Here is a 1382-nt window from a genome sequence, read left to right as displayed (position 1 = left end):
CTACCCGAACAGTTGGTCGCACAGGTGCAACCAAATATTTTTTTTTAGTCGCACCACTGAAAAATTTGGTTGCATTTGCGACCAAAGTGGTCGCACTCTAGAGCCCTGGTCCTGGTCAGAAATGACTCCAAGGTTCCTCACAGTGTTACTGGAGGCAAAGGTAATGTCATCCAGAGTAAGAATCTGGTTAGATACCATATTTCTAAGATTTTGATGGCCAAGTACAATAACCTCAATTTTATCTGAATTTAGAAGCAGAAAATTAGAGGTCATCCAGGTCTTTGTCTTTAAGACATTCCTGCAGTTTAACTAATTGGTGTGGATTATCTGGCTTCATGGATAGATAAAGCTCTGTGTCATCTGCATAGCAGTGAAAATGCACTGTGAAACAAGAATATGTTTTTAATTAAATTGGCTACACAAAAACATCACTGTGTTGGAACAGGAAGTGACACCGCAGAGAGCAAACACTTCTGAGAAGGTTCGTGTGGGCACGTTAATCCAGGTCCTGAGACGAAGTCTGAAGAAAGTTTGTGTAGCCCTAAGTGTTAGGACAGCTTGTGAGTCCTGATAAGGTTCATGTAGTTCAGAGACGACTCTGATACCTTTGTGAAGACTGTAATAGAATGAAAAGATTTAGCTGGTTTAGAGAAGATTTAGGCAGTCGCGTGAAGCTGGCGGGGGGTTTTTTGTGTGTGGATTTTGTGACAAGTATTATTTTTGTATATGCAATTATCTCTTGCATCTCACTTTTTCAGGGATGAGGATTTGTCCGTTAGTTCGGTTTTGGCTTCCGATGTGATCCACGCAACCAGGAAGGACATCCCCTGCATCTTCAGAGTAGGAGGACCCCATCACTGTTAAAACATTTGGTGTCTGAGCACCAGTGCGTGTCCTGTTCTGATTGTTTTTGTTGTCGTGGTCAGGTGACATCATCGCAGCTGATCTCGCAGCTGTCTTCAGTGTCTCTGCTTGTCCTGGCAGAGAGCGAGGTAGAGAAGAGAAAATGGGTCCGGATCCTGGAAGGTATGCAGAGCATCCTGACCAAGAACCTGCTGAAGAGCCAGCAGGTCCACGTCCTGCACGAGGCCTATGATGCCTCACTACCCATCATCAAGACCACGCTGTCCGCCGCTGTACTCGGTCAGTAACGAGTGCTCTGCTGAAAAAGTGTAGGACAGTTGACCGTGGTAGGCTGAAATTTTTTCAGGGTCTACTGATGGATTGTGCTGAGTTTCCTGTCGATGTTCAGTCTTATTGATTACTTGATTTGTATCCATTTAATCTCTCTTATTATTTTGTTAATAAGAACTAGAGCTGGGCGATATGAGATTTTTTCATATCACGATATGTTTTTTTCATTTCAGGCGATAACGATATCT

General features: G+C 43.4%; 1 protein-coding gene across 2 annotated transcripts in view; it reads left to right on the top strand.

Annotated features, from left to right (window-relative positions):
* Positions 1 to 1382, top strand: part of cdc42bpb (CDC42 binding protein kinase beta (DMPK-like)) — a 29222-nt gene that overhangs the window by 22816 nt on the left and 5024 nt on the right. For both annotated transcript variants that reach the window (XM_005753342.2, XM_005753343.2), the window contains 2 exons: positions 759 to 840; positions 927 to 1143. In XM_005753342.2, coding sequence (XP_005753399.1) covers positions 759 to 840; positions 927 to 1143 — 299 coding nt within the window. The remainder of the gene's footprint in view (positions 1 to 758; positions 841 to 926; positions 1144 to 1382) is intronic.

This window comes from Pundamilia nyererei, unplaced genomic scaffold (assembly GCF_000239375.1).
Source record: "Pundamilia nyererei isolate P.nyererei 1_Seehausen unplaced genomic scaffold, PunNye1.0 scaffold00421, whole genome shotgun sequence".
Lineage (NCBI taxonomy): Eukaryota > Metazoa > Chordata > Actinopteri > Cichliformes > Cichlidae > Pundamilia > Pundamilia nyererei.
This window is presented reverse-complemented; position numbering and strand designations above follow the sequence as displayed.